The 25,655-nt window shown below is 42.1% G+C and overlaps 1 protein-coding gene across 1 annotated transcript in view; it reads left to right on the top strand.

Moving 5' to 3' along the window:
- Positions 1 to 25,655, top strand: part of DGCR2 (DiGeorge syndrome critical region gene 2) — a 74,646-nt gene that overhangs the window by 14,280 nt on the left and 34,711 nt on the right. The window contains exons 2-4 of the mRNA XM_044275538.1: positions 1,241 to 1,273; positions 13,134 to 13,256; positions 24,682 to 24,807. Coding sequence (XP_044131473.1) covers positions 1,241 to 1,273; positions 13,134 to 13,256; positions 24,682 to 24,807 — 282 coding nt within the window. The remainder of the gene's footprint in view (positions 1 to 1,240; positions 1,274 to 13,133; positions 13,257 to 24,681; positions 24,808 to 25,655) is intronic.

Genomic DNA, 25,655 nt, shown 5'->3' with positions numbered 1-25,655 from the left:
AAAACGGATCTGTCCCCCATTGACTTTCAATGTAAGTCAGGACGGATCCATTTTGACTTAGACTTTTAAAAAAAAAGAATAATGCAAACGGACCCGTTCTGAACGGATACAAGCGTTTGCATTATAGGTGCGGATCCGTCTGTGCAGATACCAGCCGGATCCGCACCTAATGCAGGTGTGAAAGTAGCCTAATCCTAAAGGCCAGGGAAGAATGACTGTGGTTCTGGGGAAAGCGGGTTGTCGCTTGCCTGCTCACACCCTGCTCCATTAACCCGATGTATTCAGAAAAGGATCATGGACCAGAACTTGGATTGGTCAACTTATATTCCGCTAGAAGACCTCATTCACATGTCTCAGGAACAATATGCAGAGTATAATTATAGTGCTGTGCATTTTAAGATCTACATCATTGCCACAGAGTCTGCGCCTGAGATTTCGCTTTGGTTTTCTGATGCAGATTTTCCCAATCAATCCATGGCGGATTTGTGGCGAATTAAGGTCCATATTCATTTGCCACAAAACCGCCATAGGCAAATCCACCATGGATTGATTGGGAAAATCTGCAGCAGAAAACCAAAGCGAAACCTCAGCTGCAGACTCTGTGGCAATGATGTAGATCTTAAAGGGAACCTGTCACCGGGATTTTGTGTATAGAGCTGAGGACATGGGTTGCTAGATCGCCGCTAGCACATCCGCAATACCCAGTCCCCATAGCTCTGTGTGCTTTTATTGTGTAAAAAAAACTATTTGATACATATGCAAATTAACCTGAGATGAGTCCTGTCCCTGACTCATCTCACATACAGGACTCATCTCAGGTTAATTTGCATATGTATCAATTCGGTTTTTTTTAAACAATAAAAGCACACAGAGCTATGGGGACTGGGTATTGCGGATGTGCTAGCGGCCATCTAGCAACCTATGTCCTCAGCTCTATACACAAAATCCAGATGACAGGTTCCCTTTAAAATCCACAGCATGGCATGTATGTTCTGTTTGAGTTAACATGTTGTTGTCACAATTGTCATCTTATTTTTGCTCCGTCATTATATTTGTGTAGCTTGCGATTATCTCTTTTGGCAATAAAATACTGTAAATGAGCAAGCTCATAGGCATTTTGATTTGCAAACGTTTGATATAGCTTTACATACATTTTATTTTATTTTTTCTTGTGCATTATTCTCTGCTTTCAATTGGATCATACCTTTTTGGTAAGTGTTTTTTAAATTTTAAATTTCAGGTCCTCAAGTAGTTCTCGCAAGACTGCAATCAGGTGAGCATGCTTTTAGTGTTGGTAGTGAGTAGATGGCTAGTGCTTTTATTTTAGTCAATAGCTAACGGTCTCAAACGAAATGAAATCACTTACCAATCGCTGGCTGCTCAGTGCATTTACTTTTTCTCTGAAATAGGCTAAAACATTTTCACATCTAAACTATAGTATTTCTCTTTTCCAGCACTAGCGTTACAATTGATCTGTAGATTGAAAAACTTGTACTGAAGTGTCCCTTTAAAGGGAATCTGTCACTACTTTTCTGGACTATTATCTGCAGTAATACATGAGTAGCACTGCACAGAAGGAGCCCAAATCACTATTTTTTATTTTTCCTACTGCCTCCTGTTCCCCCATTGTCTGCATGCAAAACAGCACTAAAATACACAGTCCAGACTGCTGTGCCATGCTGAATCAGCACAAAGACCAATTCACACTATGCTGTATGTACTCACCACTCATGATCCAATCTGTCCACCATCAAAATATGTGCAACTTTTTTTTAACTTTCAAGTTTTTATTAAATTTTCAGCATAAGAAAATCAGACAGTAACTATGTCACTTGCACAGGCCATAACAATGTCAAGTACAACTTTGACATTCAAATTATGCTGTTACCAAGTTAGTCCAACATAAGGATATCAGATAAGAAATGTCACTTGTATAATCCAGCCATAGTCACAAATATATTCAAAACATATTAATGACATATACAACAGATTGTAATATATTCAATCCAGGAACAAACTAATAGATTGAATCCAGAACTTGTGATCCTTCTCTAAGGTATCATTTATGCTATACTTTAGCGTACCACTATACAGTTATTTCCTACATGGTTATCTATCCACCGCTCTCTCCTGTTATGTCCACCACACCCTCAGCTACTACAAAGCCAGAGAATGAATCTTAGCTGCAAACGGGTGAGAGTTCCACAATTCCCATCTTTTGTGAGCTTTTAAACGTCCAGCGTAAGAATCTGCATAAATACATTCATGTTGCATATACTGATTAACCAGTGCGATCGCATCAGTCACCTGGGGTGTAATGGGCAACTTCCAGGAGGTCGCAATAAGCTTCCTTGCAGCCGAGAAAATGCCCATTATGACCGGTCTATGTGAATGAGGGAGATCCCCTATTCCAATGGATAGTACAGCCAATGGGGGGTCGAGGGGTATCCGGAAGCCCGCCACTGTCGAGATAAGGTCAAAAATCTTTCTCCAAAAAAGGAGAATAATAGGACATGACCACCACATATGGGATAAGCTTCCCTTTTCCCCACAATTTCTCCAGCAATTTGAGCTGTATTCAGGATCCATGTGAGCTATACGGGCTGGAGTCAAGTACCATCTAAGCTGTATTTTCCTATTTTGTTCAATGTGATTAATGCATTTGGCAGTAGCTATCGTCCAATGGAAAGCATCCCTCCACTCCCCGACCGTCCAAGAGCGTCCCAACTCTTCTTCCCACTTCACCATAAAGTTAAGCTTTGTTTCTAGAGTAGGGTCAAGTGCCTGATATGCGGTCGCCAGGCCTTTCCCCTGACCTGTCTTATTAGTAAAATATTTACTAAAAGGGGAAAATATGTGCAACTTTGAGCAATATAGTAAATGCTGTAGATGAGTAGAGATAATACAACTCACTCGTTATCCGGTACAATCATACCTTCTTCTGTATCCGTCATACACACATTTTTCATTTTAAACCACTGGCTTTGAACCTAGGCTACAGCCTTATCATATTGAGAAAAGTGGTTTTCTGTACTTAGAAAGCTAAAACATATTGCTGGTTTCTTTGTAGTCATATATTGTGCCTGTGAATAAACCAGTAATGTGTATTACCTTTCTAAGTATAGAAAACCTCTAGCCTCCACATGGTAAGGCTAAAAGCAGTGCTGCAAGGATTCAGCCCCACCACCTGGTGCTCCAGTATGCTAATTTGAATAAAAATGCGGATATTTCTGCAACTGTTTAGCATTCAGACAAAAGAAAGGTATTGTTTTAATCAGCGTTTAATAAGGTTGATCATGCTGACTTATGCTACTTTCACACTTGCGTTCGGAGCGGATCCGTCTGGTGTCTGCACAGACGGATCCGCTCCTATAATGCAAACAATGGTATCCGTTCAGAACGGATCCGTCTGCATCATATTTCAGAAAAAAATCTAAGTCTAAAAGTTAGTCCTGACTTTGCATTGAAAGTCAATGGGGGACGGATCCGTTTGAAATTGCACCATATTGTGTCAATGTCAAACGGATCCGTCCCCATTGACTTACATTGTAAGTCTGGACGGATCCGTTTGGCTAAGCACGGCCAGGCGGACACCCGAACCTTTCAAGCTGCGTTCAGGTGTCCGCCTGCTGAGCGGAACGGAGGCCAAACGGTGCCATACTGCTGCATTCTGAGCGGATCCGCATCCATTCAGAATGCATTGGGGCTGTACGGATCTGTTCGGGGCCGCTTGTGAGAGCCTTCAAACGGAACTCACAAGCGGAACCCCGAACGCAAGTGTGAAAGTAGCCTTAGGCTATTGAAATGCTGACCGTGGACAAATTGGGCAGTAGGAAAAAAATAATTGCTGGAGTACTACTACTACAGCAGGTTTTATAAAAATTTTGGTATTCAGAGAGAAGATTACAATTTTTTTTTTTTTTTTTTTTTTAATGTTGGCAGTAATCTCATAGAGATAAAAGTTCTTAATGTCTTAATGGTGAGCCAAGTAATCCTGGTGATTCTGCTGCTTAGGAACATGTTTATCTACAAGCTAATCCTATTAGTGTAGTTGGTAAAGAACTGGAATGACAGAATGTTGTTCTCTTTGCTGGCAGATAAATATGCCCACAGAGGAGCAATGCAGTGATGGGTATAATGTGAGAAGTTCTGCTAACTGGGATGGCATAGCCGAGGTGTGGTCTCCTCGATTGTCTGACAATGTTAAATGAGACTCTCTGCAGCTGAAAACTCCTTAAGGGTGATCAGAAATTATCCTTGCAGAGTCACATGTGGACATCTCAGATGATTTTAAGTCGTCCAGCTTTGCGCAAGAAATTAAAGGGGATCTATCAGCAGTCTTCTGCTGCCCTAACAGCTCCAGCACATGCCAATGAGTCCTGATATCAATGAGCTCACGGCTTTCCCTGCCCACCTGGCTCTGACTGATTTCTGAATCAGTTGCTGGTGGGCGGGGAAGGCCAGGAGATTATGAATATTCAAGACTCATCATTATGCACAGGAGCTGCTCAATACAAGATTTTCCTGATTTTGGACTATTATCTACAGTAGTACATGAGTAGTATGCCAGATATGGAGACAGGATCACTTATTTTTATCTTCCTCGCTGTCAGTGCTCAGACACGTTGAAATACATTGACAGGACTGCTGTGCATGCACATTATCTGGACTGTGTATTTCAACGCAGGTTTGAGTGCTGACAGTGGGGAATCAGGGGCAGTAGGAAAATAAAAAAAATACTGATCTGCAGTACTACTCATTTATTACTGAAGTCGCAAATGCCCAGGGGTGGAGTTACGGCCGCAAGTGCCTAGGCCCTTTGGCTATGTGCCCAGATAACCTGCTTGCAGTCCTCCTGGCCTGGCCTCCTCTCCTACTTTGTCCTCCTCCTCTGGCTTGGAGATCTTGCGCAAGCTCCAGCCACCATCGGGCTGGTGCATGCACACTGCTCTGCCCACTATGGGCAGATGCACTGATATTAACAGTGCACAGGCTGGCAGTGACCGGCGCCAGAGGAGGAGGATAAAGTAGGAGAGGAGGGTGGGCCAGAGGACTGCAAGGGGAGCAGTTATCTGGGCACTTGCGACTGCTAATTTGCATAACTTTTATAAAGTGCGTTTTCAGGATCTCTACGAGGGACAGAAACAAGAGAGGTACTAATTTAATGGGGGGGGGCAAACGTTCTAGAACGCTAAGTGTAGGTGACAGACTCCCTTTAAAGAAAGTGACCCAGCATTTTGCTGAGGAGACCGGTCACTAGTTTGTTGCCCTCAGGGTCCATTCACACGTCCGCAATTCTGTTCCACATTTACCTACAGTCTAAAGTAGTAAACAGATGCAAAGTATTTTCCTTTATTGGGGTAATAGGGATTTACATGTTAAGGCCTCTTGCACACTAACGTGTTTTATTATTTTTATTTTTTTCCCGTTTACGTTCCGTTTCTTATGTTGCGTATACGGAACAATTCATTTCAACGGATCTGCAAAAAAAAAAGGAAGGTACTCCGTATGCCTTCCTTTTTCAGTTTTTCTGTTCAGTTCAAAGATAGAACATGTCCTATTATTGTCCGCATAACGGACAAGGATAGTACGTAATGTAGAGTGAATTAAAATCATATGTAACCCAGAATGGTATCAATAAAACAGTCGCCTTATCCTGTAGTTTTCAAAATGGGGTCATTTATGGGGGTTTTCTATTGTTTTGGCAACTCAACGCCATTACAAGTGTGCAATGGGGCCTAAAACATTTGTAAGCAAATTTTGTGTTCTGAAAGCCATAAGATTAGGGCCACAATGGGGGTATTCTGAAAGCCTTTATGAAGACAGGAGAAATGGGGTGATACATTTTGGGGTGTACTTCTTCATTTTCATGTGCTTTGTAGAAAAAAAAAACTGTCTTTAAATTGACACTTTTGTGTGAAAAATGAAAATATCTTTTTTTTTTTTTTCACCTTCTTAGACCTCTTTCACACGGGTGTGTGCACCCCGTGGTCGTGTTGCGGGCTGCAATGCACTTTAATGGGTCCGTGATCCGTCCGTTCCGCAAAAAGATAGGACATGTTCTATCTTTTTGCAGAACGCAAGTACGGGATGAAACCCCACGGAAGCACTTCATAGTGAAACCGTAGGGTTCCGTACTGTGCTTCCATTCCGCATCTCCGGATTTGCGGACCCATTGAAGTGAATGGGTCTGCATCCGTGATGTGGAATGCCCATGGAACGGCACCCGTGTATTGCAGATCCGCAAATACGGTTCGCAATACGACAACGGGTCGCACACCCCCATGTGAAAGAGGCCTACTTTCACACTAGTGTTTCTGGGTCCGCTTGTGAGATCTGTTTCAGGGCTCTCACAAGCAGCCCAAAACGGATCAGTTCAGATAAGGATCCGTTCAGAATGCATCAGTTTGGCTGCGTTTGGTCTCCGTTCCGCTTTTGGGTTTTTTATGCTGGTTAGAGTGATTATAGCTCGTGGGTGGATGGCTAGAGCTGCTCCTGATATACAGTCCTGATCAAAAGTTTAAGACCACGTGAAAAATGGTGAAAAATCATATTTAGCATGGCAGGATCTTAACGAGGTTCCAAGTAGAGCTTCAACATGCGACAAGAAGAAATGGGAGTGAGACAAAACATTTTTTGAGCATTCAATTTAATGAAAACAACAAATAAACTGAAACAGGCTGTTTTTCAGCTGATCAAAAGTTTAGGACCACACCTCCAAAAAAAAAGAAAAAACACAAATCCAACTTCCAACATAAACTCAGTAATGAGTAGCTCCGCCGTTATTGTTTATCACTTCCAAAATTTGTTTCGGCATGCTTGATGCAAGCGTTTCCATGAGGTGAGTGGGAACATTTCTCCAAGTGGTGAAGACGGCCGCACGAAGGCCATCTACTGTCTGGAACTGTTGTCCATTTTTGTAAACTTCCCTTGCCATCCATCCCCAAAGGTTCTCAATTGGATTTAGATCAGGGGAACACGCAGGATGGGCCAAAAGAGTGATGTTATTCTCCTGGAAGAAGTCCCTTGTCCTGCGGGCATTGTGTACTGTAGCGTTGTCCTGTTGAAAAACCCAGTCGTTACCACACAGACGAGGGCCCTCAGTCATGAGGAATGCTCTCTGCAACATCTGGACATAGCCAGCGGCCGTTTGACGCTACTGCACTTCCTGAAGCTCCATTGTGCCACTGAGGGAAAAAGCACCCCAGACCATTATGGCGCCCCCTCCACTGTGGCGTGTAGAAAACATCTCGGGTGGGATCTGCTTGTCATCCCAGTAACGTTGGAAACCATCAGGACCATCAAGGTTAAAAAAAAATTCTCATCGGAGAATAAAACTTTCTTCCACCTTTTGAATGTCCCATGTTTGGTGTTTTCTTGCAAAGTCCAAATGAGCAGTTCTGTGGCGTTCAAGGAGGACGAGGTCTAATGACGTTTTTTGTTTTTGAAGCCCTTCAGTCTCAGATGCCGTCTGATGGTTATGGGGCTGCAGTCAGTAAGGGCCTTAAATTGAGGATCGTCCAGTGTCTTGACGGACAGCCAATTGGATGCTCCGTCTCAGTGCTGATGACATTTTTTTTTTTTTTTTTTTGTCTTCCACTTGACTTTTTTGTTCCATAACCCTCAGGATCATTTAAGAAATTCCAAATGACTGTCTTACTGCGTCCCACCTCAGCAGCGATGGCGCGCTGAGACACCCTGCTTATGCAGTTCAACAACCCGACCACATTCAAAAAGGAGTTTTTTTTTGCCTTTGCCATCACAATGTGTGACTACCTGACAGAAAATGACAATCCACATCTTTTCACAGATTTGGCCTTTCAAAGGCATGTGGTTCTAAAATTTTGATCAGCTGAAAAACAGCCTGTTTCAGTTTAACCGTTATTTTCAATTAATTGAATGCTCAAAAAATGTTTTGTCTCACTCTCATTTCTTCTTGTTGCATGTTGAAGCTCTACTTGGAACCTTGTTAAGATTCAACAATGTAATATATGATTTTTTGCAATTTTTCAAGTGGTCTTAAACTTTTGATCAGGACTGTAAATAACTGGCTTCGCTTGGTTAATAAAGTGAAGGCATATGAAAAGATTAGATATACTTCCCAAAATGAGCCTGAAGGCTTTATGGTAAATGGTTGTAGTGCTCTTCTTTTTTTTTTTTTTTTTTTTTTTTTTTTTTTTTTTCTTGCTCCACCATGTGGACCATGGGGTTTGTATTTATGTACTTTTATTTGGTAGCCCTGTGAGATGGTTTATTTTTTATACCATAAATAAAGTGAAGAAAGGTAAAAAAAATATATAGAATATGTCCTGTTCTTGTCCGCATTACAGACAAGGATAGGACTGTTCTATTATGGGCTGGATCTTCTGTTGTACAAAATGTGGAATGCACGCGCCCGATATCCGTGTTTCATGGACAATTTGCAGACCGCCGTATGCATGAGCCCTAAAGGGAAGCAAAAGGAGAAATGTAGGGCTTGGAGGGAACAGGATTTTTCACCGAGCAGTTCTTCATTGTGAGTCAGAGGCGGGGTGCTCTATAATGTACATGTTCACTCGGGGAGCTTTTTCTATTTGTATTGCTTGCATTTTATTTAGGTAGCTTTTGATGTGGTCATGTGTAATAGCTGTGTAGTACAGAGTAAATCTTTCCTTTTGTCCATTTTGAGTCTGACATTTAATAGCTTTTTGAGTTGCTTTTTGGGCGGCAACAAAATCTGGTTTTTCCCTTGGCTTGGCTATTTGAATGCCATCCAAGAACTGGCCGTTCACGTGTTCTACACGTTCATCATCAGATCTGAGTGATTATGAATGACATCCTTATATTTGATATCACATGATGCCTGCTCCCTGTACAAAATGTATTTTATGTCTTATGATAACCAGTCTCCTAAACTTTTCATTGAACCTCTCCACCCAGTGACTGTGTATACAGTGAGGAACAGAAGTATTTGAACACCCTGCGATTTAGCAAATTCTCCCACTTACAAATCATGGAGGGGTCTAAAATTCACATTGTATGTGCATTCCCACTCTGAGAGACAGAATAAAAAAAATAAAAAATCTGGAAATCACATTGTATGATTTTTAAAGAATGTATTTGTCTTGCACTGCTAAACAGAAGCCTTTGTTTGCAATTAGAGGTCAAACGTTTCCTGTAGTTCTTGACCGGGTTTGCACACACTGCAACAGGGATTTTGGCCGACTCCTCCACACAGATCTCCTCTAAATCTGTCAGGTTTCGGGGCTGTCGCTGAGCAGCACAGAGTTTCAGCTCCCTCCAAAGATGTTCTGTTGGATTTAGGTCTGTAGACTCCAGAACCTTGATTATGCTTCTGACGGAGCCACTTCTTGGTTATCTTGGCTGTGTGCTTCGGGTCGTTTTCATGTTGGAAGACCCAGCCACGACCCATCTTCAATGGTCTAAATGAGGAAAAGAGGTTGTTACTAAAAATCTCACAATAAATGGCCCCATTCATCCTCTCCTTAATACAGTGAAGTCGTCCTGTCCCCTTCACAGAAAAGCACCTACAAAGCACGATGTTACCACCCCCATGCTTCACAGTAGGGATGGTGTTCTTGGGATGCAACTCCTTATTTTTCCTCCAAACACGACGAGTGAAGTTGAGACCAAAAAGTTCTACTTTGGTCTCATCTGACCACATGACTTTCTCCCATGCCTCCTCTGGATTATCTAGATCAGGGCTGGCCAACCTGTGGCTCTCCAGCTGTTGTAAAACTACAATTCCCACCATGCCCTGCTGTAAGCTGATAGCTGTAAGCAGTCTAGGAATGCTGGGAGTTGTAGTTTTGCAACAGCTGGAGAGCCACAGGTTGGCTATTCCTGATCTAGATGGTAATTGGCAAACGTCAGACGGGCCTGGACATGTGATTACTTGAGTAGGCAAACCTTCTGTGCAATGCATGATTTGAAACCATGACGGCGTAGTGTTCTACCGACAGTGACCTTTTGAATCTGTGGTCCCAGCTCTCCATGTCATTGACCAGCTCCTCCCTTGTTCTGGATTGATTCCTCACCTTTCTTATCATCAGTGATACTCCACGAGGTGAGATCTTTCATGGAGCCCCAGTCCAAGGGAGACTGACAGTCATCTTTAGTCTCTTCCATTTTCTAACAATCTCTACAACAGTTGCTCTATTTTCACCAAGCTGCTTGGCAATTGCCCCGTAGCCCTTTCCAGACTTGTGAGGGTCCACAATTTTGGCTCTAGTGTCTTTTGACAGTTCTTTGGTCTTGCCGATGGTAGTAGTTGACGTCTGACTGTGGGGTGGACAGGTGTCTTTAAAGAGCTCAGACAGGTGCTACTAAGTTAGATTAATGAGTGGAGTAGAGGTGGACTTTTTAAAGGCACAGTAACAGGTCTTTGAGATCCAGAATTCTTGCTGTGTTCAAATACTTATGTTCAGCAGTGAAAGACAAATACATATTTTAATTTTTTTATTCTGTTTGAGTGGGAATGCACCTACAATATGACTTTCAGTCCTAAGTGGGAGAACTTGCAAAATTGTAGGGTGTTCAAATACTTCTGTTCCTCACTGTATATGGCAGAATTCAAGGTGTCAGTGTTGCTTCCTGTCCGTATAGCTGTTTCTGGCCAAGAGGACAAAGGGCCCACAACACCAACTTTCTACAAAACCGAAGGGACTTTAACCACTTTCGTGACTTTCCAGACTTTCCAAATGGTGTCCGAAAGCCCCTGTTGGGGTCTGATATTGCAAGTTGTGCTATTCTTGCCATCAAAAGTGATAGAAGCCCTGATAGAACATCTGATCACATGTGAACAGGACTGAGCGGCTCCTTTTTATACTATTTTTTTAAATTTTAATTTAATTTGAATCGCTGAATAGGTGGAAATCATGTTAAGAAGGAAGAGAAACAACATACAAGTAAAGTGTTGTACTTTTTGTGGATAACAACATGAAATCGCGTTCAAGTGTGTAATTCCCGCAGACCTTAAACTGCTGACTGCAGCCTTTACTCTAGCCTGTGGGTTGCAGTATGCTCCTATTAGTCGCAGTCTGGAGCCCTGCCTAAGATGGCAGTTTGGTTTCAGAAAGTTGTCTTTCAATAGTCTGTAGCCATTCTTTCCACAAGGGGTTCTTCAGGAGTGACTTAAAATGACCACCAGCAACCTGTTTGAGATTGTGAGCAGGACTGGTTGCCTCCACTTGTACAGCAGTGCAGTGAGGCCTCACCCCCTTGGCAGTTTTACAGTAGATGGTAATGTGATCCCACCTACGATATGCCATCATGGATAAGCAGCCTGACAGGAAGACTCACCAGTATGTAGCATATGCAAGTACCAGAGCGTAGTGTGTAGTGAGGACCTGTCTACCCCCTAGGCAGCTCTGCAAGTGGAGACAACCAGTCCTTACTTACATTCTAGGACACGTTTAAATCATTCCCAAAGGACCGCTTTAACTGCAATGCCAAAATTGCCATTCATTATTGATCTTTGGTACGGATTTTGCATAGCAATTTTTTTTCAGTGTTTCTGAAAGGGGTTATCTGGGGATTTATATTGATGACCTATCCTCTGGATAATTCATTAATATCGGGTGGGTCGGGTCCAACACTCAGCTGTTAGAGGCCGGCGCTCTGTAAGCGCTGCAGCCTCTTCCTATGCCATGTGATGTCACCGTACACTGGTCACGTGACCTAGGCACAGCTCAGCCCCAGACACCACAGCGGCTCCCTGAAACGGCTGATCGGTGGGGGTGCCGGGACTTGGACCCCCAGATGTGATGATAATGACCTATCCTCAGGACAAGTCATCATTAACAATTTCTGGGTAACATCTTTTTAAAGAAGCTCCCTGGGATTGTTTTCTTTGCCTATATAGTGCAGGGTAGACCATTATTAAAGAATAATAGAGACTCTTGTGTATGCGTTGTGTTTACCGGTTGTATTGGAGTAATTTGTGAGTTGTCGGCCATCTTGATTCCTTCTCCCCTCAGATATGGTTTTCCTAATGAATCCTGCATTTGCCATTGTGCCTGGTTTTGTAGAGGAGGGGTCTGCAAAGCTTGGAGAAGCCACACTGCACAGACAGGATCTTTTCTGCTTTATTTAACTGACCTATGCTTGCATTCACACTACTACATGCACCAGAAAATCGCAGCACAGTTTTTCTATATTCATCACTGGAATTAATTACAATAAATGAAGCCAAAGGTGGACACTATCCTTCATCTGCCACCAGCTTCAGAAAAAGGACACACGCACCGAGAAAGGAAACTCCTCCTGAGCTTTCAGCCTGAGATAGATCTAGCAGAGCAATGAATGGGGAGATCTCTGGATCCATGGGAGGTACAGGGCTGGTTCTAGCTGTGTTAAAGGTTGTCATGTCCTATATGTGGTCTGATTTTCATTTTTTACATTGATAATGGGGTTACCCCTTTTAATTTGCTGTGACAACAATAATTAACTAAAATGTGATGCAGGACAGATCCAGCCTCCTGTACACTGGGTGATGGTTGGAGCAAGCTAGTTTGTTCACATGTGGCTTAGTAAACCCTATTTCTCGTTTATTGAGGTGGGTGAGAGGAATGCTGTTGGGCGACTAACCTATCATTAGGGCTGTTGGGGGGGGGGGGGGGTGTTCTTAAACATAAATTTATTTTTTTTCCTTTCAAAATCAGTCTAAAGGGGAAAGGTGGAGCAGAGATGTACAGGTGGGACACCCATTGCAACTGTAACAGCTGCATTTTTTTCGGTCACGTGAACATCTGACTGTAAAATTTGTAATGGTGTAATTGGTAAGTCATGTATGATGCAGGCAAATCTACTGATCATTTTAGCTGACTGGACAACCCCTTTAGATTTTGTGGCAGAAAATTCTGCGACTGAAAATCAGTTCCATTCACCTGAATGGATCTTGCAGAAAATAATGTCCTTCCTGCCTCATTCAAGTGAACGGAACTGATTTTCAGTCGCAGAATTTTCTGCCACAAAATCTGCCACGTGTGAAGGCGCCTTTAAGGTCCAAAAGAGCTCTTGGAATGTTATTCCTCTTCAAATGTACCTAATTTAGGAAGCTTTTTTTCCTTTTTATTGTATAATTATGAACATTTAGTGTTTGTGTGCTCTACATAAGTGTCTTTCTTTTCTAGAATTGCGCTGTACACATGTGCAGTTTGCCTGCCACAGTGGAGCGATCCAGTGTATACCTTTGCAGTGGCAGTGTGATGGTTGGCCAACCTGCGAGGATGAGAGTGATGAGGTTAACTGTCCAGGTAAGTACAGAGAAGACCTATGGCAAGGTTCTCCACATTTCCACATTTTTAAAGCCTGTGTGTGAAACCCAGTTCACAGGAAAGTGTAGCTGTTGTCCTTAGAACCAGAATAGATCTGTTAGTTCTTCTAATGCTTGGTATAAACCAGTATCAGTCTCTTCTTTTTTTGCAATATTGGTTGTAGAGATTGTCCCATTACAGCAACTTATCCCCTGTTCACATGATACTGGTAAGTCTTTTTTTTGAATGGAGGTGGTCTGGCAACTGGGGGTCTCACTGATCACAAGAACAGGGTCCCTTGTTCCCCCGTTTGAATGGAGGTGCAGACACACATGAATTCTGCTGCCCTATTCAACTCTGTGGGACTGAAGGAGATGAGTATAGGTGCTTGGGCATCTTTGGCAGTCCCATAGAGTTAAATGGACACACAGTGTGTCCGCCGCTCCATTCAAACAGGGCCTTTTCTAGTGATTGGTGGGGGCCCCAGTGGTTGGATCCCAGTTTATCAGACCCTGTGGTTAGGAGATGATGATGTAATGTGACAACTGCTTTCATAAATTTGACTTTTTTTTTATTTTTTTATTGGCCACCTGGCACAACCACCAATCAGCTGTAAACTGTGCTCCCACCTCATATACTCTGCAGTGACCGTGCTCTGTACTCAGGAACTGCCACTAGCCATTGTACAGTGTCAAGGCTTTGTACACTGTCCTCTTCCAGAATCTGTGACTGCCGCTAACAGCTGTACAGTGGAGATGCTGGATGTCAGACCCCCACCCGTCTCATATTAATTCAATGTGTTATTCCCAGAAACACTCTTTTATATTAGAAACCGGGTTGGATTTGATTTAAATCAAGTAAGAGATTGAAGTGGGGCACTTTCTATAAGTAAAGGGATCTTTTATTGAACATAATACACAATAAAATTGGCAATAATTATCACAGTAAAAATCGACAATATTATAAAAAATCAACAGAGGATAAATGGTTAGTACTAGCGGTGAAGTTTCAGCAATAGGCTAAAATATAGACAGTAAAATCAATATGATATACAGTCATGTGAAAAAATTAGGACACCCTTTGAAAGCATGTGGTTTTTTGTAACATTTTTAATAAAAGGTTATTTCATCTCCGTTTCAACAATACAGAGAGATTAAAGTAATCCGACTAAACAAAGAAAACTGAAGAAAAGTCTTTTCAAGATCTTCTGTAAATGTCATTCTACAAAAATGCCTATTCTAACTGAGGAAAAAGATAGGACACCCTTGCCCCTAATAGCGAGTGTTACCTCCTTTGGCTGAAATAACTGCAGTGAGACGGTTCTTGTAGCCATCTACCAGTCTTCGACATCGGTCTGAGGAAATTTTACCCCACTCCTCAATGCAGAACTTTTTCAGCTGTGAGATGTTTGAGGGGTTTCTTGCACGTACAGCCCTTTTCAAGTCACCCCACAGCATCTCAATGGGATTCAAATCTGGACTTTGACTTGGCCATTCCAGGACTCTCCATTTCTTCTTTTTCAGCCAATCTTTGGTTGATTTACTAGTATGTTTTGGGTCATTGTCATGTTGCATGGTCCAGTTCCGCTTCAGCTTTAATTTTCTAACTGATGGTCTCACATGTTCTTCAAGCACCTTCTGATACACAGTAGAATTCATCGTGGATTCTATGATGGTGAGCTGACCAGGTCCTGCTGCAGCAAAGCAGCCCCAAACCATGACACTTCCACCTCCATGCTTCACAGTTGGTATGAGGTTCTTTTCTTGGAATGCTGTGTTTGGTTTACGCCAAACATGTCCTCTGCTGTTGTGTCCAAATAATTCAATTTTGGACTCATCTGTCCAAAGAACATTATTCCAGAAGTCCTGGTCTTTGTCAACTTTATCTCTGGCAAATGTCAGTCTGGCCTCGATGTTTCTCTTGGAAAGCAAAGGTTTCCTCCTTGCACACCTCCCATGCAAGTTAAACTTGTACAGTCTCTTTCTGATTGTAGAGGCATGTACTTCTACATCAACAGTAGCCAGAGCCTGCTGTAGTTCTCGAGATGACACTTTAGGGTTTTTGGAGACCTCTTTTAGCATCTTGCGGTCTGCTCTTGGGGTGAACTTGCTGGGGCGACCAGTCCTGGGCATGTTGGCAGTTGTTTTGAAAGCCCTCCACTTGTAGACTATCTTCCGGACAGTGGAATGGCTGATTTCAAAATCTTTTGAGATCTTTTTAAATCCCTTCCCAGACTCATAGGCTGCTACAATCTTTTTTCTGAAGTCCTCTGACAGCTCTTTTGCTCTCACCATGGTGCTCACTCTCACTTCAACAGTCAGGAGCACACCAAACTAAATGTCTGAGGTTTAAATAGGGCAAGCCTCATTCAACATGCAGAGTAACGATCTACTAATTATGTGCACCTGGTGTGATATACCTGTGTGAGATCTGAGCCAATTTAAGAGGGAATACATGTGAGGGTGTCCTATCTTTTTCCTCAGTTAGAATAGGCATTTTTGTAGAATGACATTTACAGAAGATCTTGAAAAGACTTTTCTTCAGTTTTCTTTGTTTAGTCGGATTACTTTAATCTCTCTGTATTGTTGAAACGGAGATGAAATAACCTTTTATTAAAAATGTTACAAAAAACCACATGCTTTCAAAGGGTGTCCTAATTTTTTCACATGACTGTATAGATCCCAATATACGAATATTTAAAAGCAATAAGTTCGAATATTCAATGATAATCGAAAAACCGATGTTATTCACTGGTATAAGTCAATGCGTTTTTCCAATGCGAAATATTAATGTTGTAAAATAATCGCTTACTGCCGAATATAATGATCGACTAGTTCGAATATTCAATGATAATCGAAAAACCGATGTTATTCACTGGTATAAGTCAATGCGTTTTTCCAATGCGAAATATTAATGTTGTAAAATAATCGCTTACTGCCGAATATAATGATCGACTTGTGGTCAGTCCTTTGTCATACAAGAATAAATTTCCAATGCAAAATACCAGTGATGTAGATAATCGCTTGCTGCCGAATATAATAATCGACTTATGGCCAGTCCTTTAGTGCACATGAGTAAGAATAGTCGAAATCGCAAGCATATACAGCCTTGAACAATCTATGCAGACAAAGTTTCGACTACTTGTACGCACAGCGGCGTCCCGCTGTATTTGTTTGGAAAGCGATCGCTTGAATTGGATATGCGCTGTCTTACCGGAAGGTCTTTACACTGGACAGTAAGCCCCCGACTCGGCGTGTTTTCCTTTAGAATCCCGGTCTCAAGGGCTGTTTGTTCTAACTCGAATCTCGCGGAAATAGATTGTTGGCTACACGTGGGATTGATACCTTTCGTGTAATAGCGGTTTCTCGCTTTGGCAATTCGTTGTTCTTATAATGGTGTCCAGGCCTCCTCAGTCTGGCAGTATCCTTTTTTCTTGATGGGGGGGATTAATACCAGACGCGTTTCGGGGATTTAAGACAATGACCCCTTCCTCAGTGGTTAACATCCCCCTGTTCCTGTTCCACTTTTATAGTGGGTAAGGAGTGTGTGAAGAACTGGTCTGGAATACGAACTTTTTGAGAATTGGGATCTTTAGGTGTTATTTTTCACTTTAAAAGCATATTTTAATAATATTATTCTTACATGCATTAAGTCATCTAAAACTTCTAAACAAGAAGAAATATTACATAGATGGGTAAAAATAAATAAATAACTGTAAAAATACAAAGTATGTAAAGACATTAAAAAGTAGTGGTAGCAATTAGTTACATAAAAAAAATCTTTCATACAGTTTAGCACCTTCTTTGGGATCACATAGTATAAAAAACACACCAGTATCGCATGCGGTTTCAATGCGGTTTCAATGCGGTTCCAGTGCGTTTTTGCTGGAATTTTGATATTTTTCACAGATTCTTCAAAAGGGATTAATTTTCAAGTCACATCTGCCTTGCGATTAATTTAGAAAGAATAAAAACATTTTGTTTTTCCAAAAGGGGGGACAATTTCTCATTCTGTGGGTGTTTCCTTATGATGTACTTCATGCTTATGTAGAGTTATTGGATGGGGGTCAAATGTAGAGGAAAAACTGGACGAATTTAAAATATCGTCCAGTTGATCATCGACAGATGGCACCCATCCTATAAAAAGCCAAATAATTCAAAATCTGCATTCAGACCTGACGGTTGTAATGTATTTCATTCAAAAATTCGCTTAGTTTCTAAGCGTGACGTATTTTCTCTACATGATTCCCCAAATTTTCAATGCGAAATACATCACTAGTATTTCGCATTGAAAATTTATTCTTGTATGACAAAGGACTGACCACACGTCGATCATTATATTCGGCAGTAAGCGATTATTTTACAACATTAATATTTCGTATTGGAAAAATGCATTGACTTATACCAGTGAATAACATCGGTTTTTCGATTATCATCGAATTTTCGAACTTATTGCTTTTAAATATTCGTATATATTGGGATCTATAGTCATATTGATTTTACTGTCTATTTTAGCCTATTGCTGAAACTTCACCACTAGTACTAACCATTTATCCTCTGATTTATTTATTTTTTTATAATATTGTCGATTTTTACTGTGATAATTATTGCTAATTTTATTGTGTATTCTGTTCAATAAAAGATCCCTTTACTTATAGAGAGTGCCCCACTTCAATCTCTTACTATATTTATTCTTATCAGACTGGGTGTTGTCTGTTAGTGGGAGCACCTCTGCTGGATCTCCACCCCATTCTAGTGTGACATTACTTTATTTTTATTGATTTTAATTAAATCAAACCGATTTTAAATCGCTAGTCAGTAAGACTTGATTTAAATCATAGTTTTATACATAAAGACTAATTCTTGCTGGTATAACTTATAATATGCAAGTAGATGAAGATTTTTAGAATAACAACTTTTCAGATTAGGTTGATTCTGTATTCATAGGTTTGTAGAAGTTAGGATTAAGGTCTTTTTCTCAACTCTGTTCATGTTATAACATTTTTGCTGTGAAAAAGAGGCATGTGATCTCTGCTGAGTCAAATTCAGTTTTGAGAACTGCAAGTAAACCAAGCATCTCTGATAATATCTTGTAGGCAGAGAAACTGCCCAATAATCTTACAAAAACCTCTGGAAGAGCATGGCATTGTAAATGGATTAATGGAATTTACGATATTTACCCAAAAAATTAAACATATACAGCCTTTTTCTACCTAATTAAAAAACTAATCTTTATTTCATGATGGAATAACCTTTGGATGTTAATATATTTTCCTCAAAAAGCATTATATATATATATATATATATATATCTCTGATTTAAATAAAAAGAAAAAAAGCTTTTTTTTTTTTTATTATAGATTTTTTATCCACCCTGTTAGAAACTATATCGCTGATTTAAAGCCTTAAAAAGGACCTTTCACTTGTATAAACTATGTGAACTGAGTATGCTGCCATATGGAGCGGCGCCCGGGGATCTCACTGCACTTACTATTATCCAAGGGCGCCGCTCAGTTCTCCCGTTATAGGCTCCGGTACCTTTGCTCCTTAAGTTATAGTAGGCGGGTCTTCCCTTGTCCTGTGGGCGTCTCCTTCTCCTAGGCTGCAGCGCTGGCCAATCGCAGCGCACAGCTCCAAGCCAGGGAGAAAAAAACCTCCCAGGCTGTGAACTGTGCGCTGCGATTGGCCAGCCCTGCAGCCTAGGAGAAGGAGACGCCCACAGGACAAGGGAAGACCCGCCTACTAGAACTTACAGAGTGAAGATACCGGAGGGCATAACGGGAGAACGGAGCGGCGCCCGGGGATAATAGTAAGTGCAGTGAGATCCCCGGGTGCCGCTCTGTATGGCAGCATACTCAGTTCACATAGTTTATACAAGTGAAATGTCCTCTTTAAAAGCCCATCTGACACATTGGTGGCATATCACTAGGACCTCTGGGACCTGCACCACTCTCTAGAACAAGCCCCTAAAGTGAAAGCTTCTGTGGAAGTTCCGAAAAGAGCCTAGCAAATGCGATCGGCTATTTGTGGAATTTCCATAGAAGTGAATGGAGAGCATACCATGTAAGCACAGCCACCACCTCTCCATACATCTCCATGGGAGTTCTGGAAATAGCCGCGTCTGCACTTGGCTGTTATTGGCACTCCTGTAGAAGTGAAAGGAGGGTGGCCGTGCTTGTGCTGTGCACCCTTCTTAAAGGGGTTGTCCGGGTTCAGAGCTGAACCCGGACATACCCTTATTTTCACCCCGGCAGCCCCCCTGAGCATCGCATCGGAGCAGCTCTTGTGTTTTCAATAACACACTGCCGGGCGGTAACTTCCGCCCGGCAGTGTGTTCGGTGACGTCACCGGCTCTGAGGGGCGGGCTTTAGCTATGCCCTAGCCGTTTTACTGGCTAGGGCAGAGCCAAATCCCGCCCATCAGTGCCGGTGACGTCACCGGGCTGCCTGTCAGCCCCATAGAGAGCCCCGGTACGTCACCGGAACTCAGAAAAATGCCTTTGCCCTGTGCAATTTAGCGCAGGGCAAAGGAGAGCATCGGAGCATGAACTGCTCCGATGCTCATGTCAGGGGGGCTGCCGGGGTGAAAATGGAGGTATGTCCAGGTTCAGCTCTGAACCTGGACAACCCCTTTAACTTTGGGGGCCCCATTCTAGGTATGGGTGCGGGTTGCAGTGACAGGGCCCACACCTATCTGACATTGCTGGCACATCCTAGCGATATGCCACCAATGTGTGAGATGGGTCTACCCCTTTAAATTGTTTTAAGTTGGCACTTAGGTTAAAAGTGCTTTTAGTAAGGTGCCTCATTAACCGTCTGTTTCAGTGTCCTGTACTCAAAGGGCATCTGTCAGCACAATCAAGGATATTGGGGCCTAATTTGCATATACAGTACGGACCAAAAGTTTGGACACACCTTCTCATTCAAAGAGTTTTCTTTATTTTCATGACTATGAAAATTGTAGATTCACACTGAAGGCATCAAAACTATGAATTAACCCATGTGGAATTATATACATAACAGAAAAGTGTGAAACTGAAAATGTCATATTCTAGGTTCTTCAAAGTAGCAACCTTTTGCTTTGATTACTGCTACTGAGGATAAGTTCATCCGAGTCACCAGCCTCAGAAATCGCAGGTTAACAGCAGCTCAGATTAGAGACCAGGTCAATGCCACACAGAGTTCTAGTAGCAGCCACATCTCTAGAACAACTGTTAGGAGGAGACTGTGTGAATCAGGCCTTCATGGTAGAATATCTGCTAGGAAACCACTGCTAAGGACAGTCATCAAGCAGAAGAGACTTGTTTGGGCTAAAGAACACAAGGAATGGACATTAGACCAGTGGAAATCTGTGCTTTGGTCTGAGTCCAAATTTGAGATCTTTGGTTCCAACCACCGTGTCTTTGTGCGACGCAGGAAAGGTGAACGGATGGACTCTACATGCCTGGTTCCCACCGTGAAGCATGGAGGAGGAGGTGTGATGGTGTGGGGGTGCTTTGCTGGTGACACTGTTGGGGAGTTATTCAAAATTGAAGGCATACTGAACCAGCATGGCTACCACAGCATCTTGCAGCGGCATGCTATTCCATCCGGTTTGCGTTTAGTTGGACCATGATTTATTTTTCAACAGGACAATGACCCCAAACACACCTCCAGGCTGTGTAAGGTTTATTTGACCATGAAGGAGAGTGATGGGGTGCTGCGCCAGATGACCTAGCCTCCACAGTCACCGGACCTGAACCCAATCGAGATGGTTTGGGGTGAGCTGGACCGCAGAGTGAAGGCAAAAGGGCCAACAAGTGCTAAGCATCTCTGGGAACGCCTTCAAGACTGTTAGAAGACCATTTCAGGTGACTACCTCTTCAAGCTCATCAAGAGAATGCTAAGAGTGTGCAAAGCAGTAATCAAAGCAAAAGTTGGCTACTTTGAAGAACCTAGAATATGACATATTTTCAGTAGTTTCACACTTTTTTGTTATGTATATAATGCCACATGTGTTAATTCATAGTTTTGATGCCTTCAGTGTGAATCTACAATTTTCATAGTCATGAAAATAAAGAAAACTCTTTGAACTGAGAAGGGGTGTCCAAACTTTTGGTCTGTACTGTAACTCTTTAAATTCTGCAATGGGTCATGGGAAGAAAGGTATGTTTTTAATCAGCAGGTCAGTCCTAACAGACATTATTGCTGGTTTAATAGGGTTGATCCTGCTGATGGATGCCATTTAATATAGATACAAAGGTCATTGATATCTGGTGTCCTCTTAGCAGCAATCTACTGCTAAGGGGGAGTTCACGTCAGTGCTATTTTTAAGTTCTTCTGATCAGTCAATATGTATCTTAGACGGAAATGGCTTAAACAGAGGCCAAATGTACATATCTGATGCACAGGATCTATGTTTTTTTTTCTTTCTTTTTCTGTTCTGACGGATCAGAAGAAAATAAAAATAATGGTGATGTGAACTTTAGGGTACTTTCACACTTGCGGCAGAGGAATTTGGCAGGCAGTTCCGTCGCCGGAACTGCCTGGCGGATCCTTCAAAATATATGCCAACTGATGGCATTTGTCAGACTGATCATAATCCTGATACGCCTGACAAATGCATTGAAATTCCAGATCCGTCTCTCCGGTGTCATCCGGAAAAAATGATCCGGCATTTATTTATTTTCACACTTCTTGCTCTGTGCAGACCCAATGCCGGATCCGTTTTGCCGGAACACTCGGGGCCGGATATGACATTAATGCATTTCAAAAAAATGCAGGATCTGGCATTCCGGCAAGTGTTATGGAATTTTGGCCGGAGATAAAAAAACCGTAGCATGCTGCGGTATTATCAGTGGCGTATCTACCATATCGGCAGACCATGCGACTGTTATGGGGCCCAGAGCAAGAGGTGACTCTACCCTTCTAAAGGAACAGTGTCACTGTAGGGACGCACCCCTTTGTCAAGAGAAATGATAACACCCAGCTGGAAATGTATTCATACATTCTAGGTTGAATAACCGAGGAGCAGCATAGTTATAGGAAAAGGTGCTCTGCAATAATTTATGGGCAATAGAAGTATTTACTAAAACGGACCTGAGAGGTGACAGCTCCTCCATAATTGTGATTGGCAGTGCATAAAAGACGGACATGTCCCTTTTGTAGCTGCTGCTACTGTACAAGTGACTGTTCAGCCGTATTGCTGTCAAAATGGTTTCAATCTGCTAGTGTTTCATTTGGATCTTTTGTGTTAACAAGTTGGTGGTTGTGGTAACTATAGAGTGGTATCTGTAAAACAGGAAACAAATTCCAGAATGGTGTTATGAGGGTAGCGATATTTCGCTGCTCCTGAAATAGGGGCATATTGCTTGTCTGATACTGATACGGCACCCGGCACAAGTGGCATTGAAATCACTCAGCACAACACATTCCTGTGGGCTAAATCCAGACCCACACCTGCCTTTCTGCTGCAGCTCGCAGCTGTGTTCCCCAGCCATATGGACTTGTATGTCAGAGGAGGTCGGCAACCTTTTCTGAACAGACGTTGTGTAAGGCCTCATGCACACAAACGTATATTCATTCTTTGTCCGTTCCTTTTTTTTTTTGGCGGACCGTATGTAAACATTCATTTCAATGGGTCCGCAAAAAAAGGAAGTTACTCCATGTGCATTCTTTTTCCGTATGTCTGTATTATGGACAAGGATAGTACTAGTTCTATCAGGGGCCAGCTGCTCCAGACCGCAAAATACGTAGGGTCGTGTGCATGAGGCCTAAGGGAAATGGAAAGTGTTATTTCGAGGCTGGGTTGCTATCACGTTTTTACCCTTTGTTTAACATATAACATATAACTTATAGGATGCAAAAGCGTATATGCTATGAAAAATTACCTTTTGCTAAAAATTGTATGTTTTACAAGTTTTCTAATACATTTTCAGTGTAAATTCCTCAATTTTCTTCTTCCTCAGTAAAATGTCTCTCACATAAAAGAATATATTCGGCTTTTGAGTTACTATTCAGTATGTAATGTAATATGGCATGACTTTATATGCTTCCATGGCTAGATATTGGGTATATGGCTTTTGAATGATACCAGGATCAAACCTCTCTGCTAATTTCGGGCAGTTCTGCATGCATTTGAGTTCAAGGAGCAACATAGAAGTTTTACTTATTGGTTACTTGTGTGTAGGAGAGGGAGAAGCTGCAAGCTACATCAGGAAGATCACAGCTAGTTATGGCGGGTTACACGGGCAGATTATCAGGCTTTCATGCAGGCAGTTAAATTACCATTTCTGGTCAGTAGATTGTGCAGTCTAAACAGCAAAACAACGCAGCTGTAGGAGGGCGAGCGATCGCCAATGACACGGTTTTCTTAAGGTTATGAACCCTTACCAATCACGGGGGGGTGCCATTATAGAGTAGTTCCACAGCAATTACACATCCATTCAACCCCTGAACTGTGACTCAAAAGTTTGCCGGCACCGCCATCATGGAGAGTTTTTTCCTTGGGGTACTTTCACACTTGCGGCAGAGAGATCCGGCAAGCAGTTCCGTCGCCGGAACTGCCTGCCGAATCAGGCAAAACGTATGCCAACTGATGGCATTAGTAAGACTGATCAGGATCCTTATCAGTCTTAAAAATGCCTGATCAGTCGAAAAAAATGCATTGAAATGCTGGATCCGTCTTTCCGGTGTCATCCGGCAAACGGATTCGGCATTTATTTTTTTCACTTTTTTTTTTTTTTTTTTTTGTCTGCGCAGACCGGAAGGACAGATCCGGTATTCTGAATGCCGGATCCGGCACTAATACATTCCTATGGGAAAAAATGCCGGATCCGGCAATCGGGCAAATCTTCAGTTTTTTTCGCCGGAGATAAAACCGTAACATGCTACGGTTTTCTCTTTTGCCTGATCAGTCAAAATAACTGAACTGAAGACATCCTGATGCATCCTGAACGGATTGCTCTCCATTCAGAATGCATAGAGATATGCTTGATCAGTTCTTTTCTGGTATAGAGCCCCTGTGACAGAACTCTATGCCGGAAAAGAAAGACGCTAGTGTAAAAGTACCCTTATTCAGTTCTGTGGTGAGGTGTTGTCTATAACCTATATGTTACATAGCCCATCCAAAGTGGCATGGATTCTGTAACATTTTAGCTAGGATGTCAGTGAGGGACCTGCACACGTAGCAGGATTATTCCACCAGGGATTTAACAACAAAACAGACTGTTACATGTGAATTTTGCTGCTGATTTTGCTTTGGGGTTCACGGCAAAGTGTGAAATCTGGTGCATGTCCTGAAATGCACCTTTTTTTTTTAAATGTGTGTAATTTGCATCCAAAGTCCATGACAAACCACCCACTTCTGAAACTTTTTTTTTTTTTTTTTAAGTTTCAAGTTGTTTTGGCTTTTTTACACTTTTTTTATTGTATTTATCTTTCTTTGAAGGAATGGGAGGAGACCAAAGAGGATTTCATGGAAAGGAGAGCGTGGAGACACGACATAGTCGTACCAGGAATGGGGAAGGGCCTAGATTCCAAACGGTTAACTTTGCCCAGCCTGTGCGTTTCAGTAGTAAGTTTGTGTTCCTGTTTTTTACAGTTTTGATCACCATGTGTCCTTTTTTGTGTGACTTATCTAAACATTACAGAACAAAACCATAAAGCAATTGCTGTCATTTTAAATAGCTCATAATCCTTTTGGTGTAATCCACCAAATGCAGAGCTGTACAGTTTATTCATTTAATTAAGGGCTCATTTACTTGCCCGTGTTGCACAAACAGCGGGTCCGCAATACACGTGCGTCGGCCGTGTGAACTCTGTGCTATGGATGCACACTGACTTGAATGGGTTCGCTATCCTCAAGATACAGCAAAAGATAGGGCGTGTCCGGAGGCCTGGATTGGAAGCCCTATCGCAGAGTACCACTAGAGTATAAAACGTATCCTTTATTATGATTTTAAAACAACCCCCACAAAAAAACATATATTGGACAAAACAACAAAAATGATAAATACGATAGGGACTTGGTGGTCATCAATCATCCACAATGTAGGAAGGGGCAGTCCCATAGGCAGGGTGGTAGTAGTTGATTTGGGATCTTTCCCTAATACTCACCCTATATCGTATGTCCCTGCCTAAAGATCCCGTATTCAGGAACCTCTTATACGCTCTAGGATGGCCCTGAGAACAGGCGATACAGGCAAACCATGATAAGGTGGCCCGTAGATATATATTATGACCTAATCTAGATGCACAAAAATAATAAATGCTGAATACATTAAAGATACTTTTACTCAAGTTATTGATAAAGTTCACAAATCTGTGATAAAGACTACTATGAACAAAGCAATAGTCCAGTCGACGCCAAGTACACTCTCAACCAGATCAAGTATTCTTAAAAGGGCACCTCAATAGTTAAAG

This window comes from Bufo gargarizans, chromosome 1 (genome assembly GCF_014858855.1).
Source record: "Bufo gargarizans isolate SCDJY-AF-19 chromosome 1, ASM1485885v1, whole genome shotgun sequence".
In the NCBI taxonomy this organism is placed as follows: domain Eukaryota; kingdom Metazoa; phylum Chordata; class Amphibia; order Anura; family Bufonidae; genus Bufo; species Bufo gargarizans.
This window is presented reverse-complemented; position numbering and strand designations above follow the sequence as displayed.